The 2,163-nt window shown below is 34.5% G+C and overlaps 1 protein-coding gene across 1 annotated transcript in view; it reads left to right on the forward strand.

Annotated features, from left to right (window-relative positions):
• The first annotated feature begins 259 nt into the window (after positions 1–259).
• LOC145990444 (uncharacterized) overlaps positions 260–2,163 on the forward strand; it is a 73,960-nt gene continuing 72,056 nt past the window's right edge. Inside the window, exon 1 of the mRNA XM_083126135.1 lies at positions 260–331. Within this exon, the coding sequence (XP_082982261.1) occupies positions 260–331 (72 nt within the window). The remainder of the gene's footprint in view (positions 332–2,163) is intronic.

The following is a 2,163-nucleotide window of genomic DNA, read 5'->3' on the forward strand; positions in this document are numbered from 1 at the left end:
ATAACCACTCCGCCACGGGGGCTGGCATTCTTCTATCCTAGTGTTCATATCTCCCACTTCAGGGAGGGGGACAAGGCACTTCCGGAAAATTCCTCAAGAGGGGCAAATATTTTGTGTATTTACATGCACGTTTCTATTTTTGTTTTCTAGTGTTGCTTTTCTGCCACTTTTGGATAATCTCGGCGATAAGGATGAGTGATGATTTGATGAAATTGATGAAGGGACACTTACAAGGAATAACCACGCTGATGCTGACCACATGACGTGCTCAGCCACCAAGCAATCATGTAAAATATTGTTTGAAATTGGCATGTCTACGTTATATCTTAAGGTAAGGGAAATACAGTTCAACCTGAGTTATAAGTAAAGGTGAAGAGAAAATAATACGGTATAACTGAGAATTGCTTACAAATCTTATTTAGATACTATGTCATATCAATATTAAAATACTGTAATTGTATCTATTTTGAGAAACAAGATATAATTCAGGTTATTTCTGTCATAAAACGCTAAATTAACTAATCCAAAAGTTTGATTGTTAAATACATTACATTTGCCATCTTATTGGTGAACACTTTTTTTATTTTTTATTTTTATAAATATATATTTGGTTTCAGCTTTTCAGCTATGCACCACATTTGTTTTACATTTCATAAGTTTGCAATTTCATAATTTTATAATACAATATTTTCTCTTACAATATAGTTGCTAAGTAGGCCTACATATATAATTTTCTTAGTCGGATTCCTCAAAAGTGTTGACAAGGTGTATGCCCCATTATATCCTGCTTCCTTTAGATCTCTTAATAAATAATCACGCGTAGTTACATTAAGACGACATTCAAATAAAATACGATCAGGTGTTCCTTCAGTTGCACCACACTGACAGATTGGGGATTGCACAATCTGTACAAGACTTTAGGATGTAATTTAGTCGACATCTAAGAAGGCTTATTAAAGAATTAAAATTATTAATATATATTATTAATAATATATTATAATATTATTAATATCTTGGTGAACACTTTGACTCTGAAATACTACAGTAGAGGCCATAGTTTTATAGTTTTACTACGAAATTTTTAATAATAGCTTTCCTTTTACTAATGACTGTGCAAAGTGTGGTATAATCGATGCCTAAGTCTACAGCTATTTCAGTTATTAGTTTTATATGGATTGGCATCCACTTCCTGTATAAAATTTTACTTTCTGGTCAAGCGTGTAACTTTTCCTCTTTCTGTTGTCCATGGGCGACCAGTATCAACTGAAAACCTTCACTTCTGTGATATTGTTGTAGCTTGGTTACGTACCAATCAACCGTATTTTATGAAAATGAGTACATATAAATGAATTACGTACAAATAAGGTATAATTAACACGTTTTGAAATTATATTTTGACGGAACCTACGGTAATTTACGTATAAAACAGAATTACGCAGAAATGAGTTATGTATAAAGCAGTCTCAACTGTAATCATAATTGTTACTGAAACTTGTAAAGCAGCTGTAATCCTTTGTTTCATAAGTAATGAAAATCTGGTATTATTTTATGCAATTTGGTATCACGTCATACGATCTTATGATCCAGGTCAAGTTGACAGATTGGTTCTTCGGCGCAAGGTGGCAAGGTACAGGTGGCCTTGCGTCCCTCTCCAACTTACAACAAAAGAGGTCCCCACATATGGTAGCCACGTTGACGCCGTTGTGGGGCTTATTAACTACTGAGAGCTACCTGTATCAGAGACGTCGGGACTTATTTTGAAGTAGGAGGGGCATTTTTTGTGAAGAAAAGCGATTGAAAACCCCCTACTTCGATTCAAAATATGTTTCAACGTTCAGTGTTTTGTGATATGTGTTAAGGAAACTCGTTGAGTTTCAGTACATCTTCACATGTGCGTATTTGGTGGCCCGATAAATATCAAGACAGTCCTCTATTCTTGCCAAGTCTTATTCAACATTTCTGGCGTAACGGATGAATTCTGTCTCAAAAGACAATCAATATCCTAGCATTGTTGGTTTAGAATATATTTCATTTGTTCTTGGTAAATGTACCGAACACCCTGTACACTCGCCTGAATTAGTACTCCGGCAGTTTGTTCCGCATATTTGCAGAAAATACAACTAAACATACAAGTGTATCATTATACCTGTATAAAACAACTTA

This window comes from Lepisma saccharinum, chromosome 7 (genome assembly GCF_977018435.1).
Source record: "Lepisma saccharinum chromosome 7, izLepSacc3.1, whole genome shotgun sequence".
Classification (NCBI taxonomy): Eukaryota; Metazoa; Arthropoda; class Insecta; order Zygentoma; family Lepismatidae; genus Lepisma; species Lepisma saccharinum.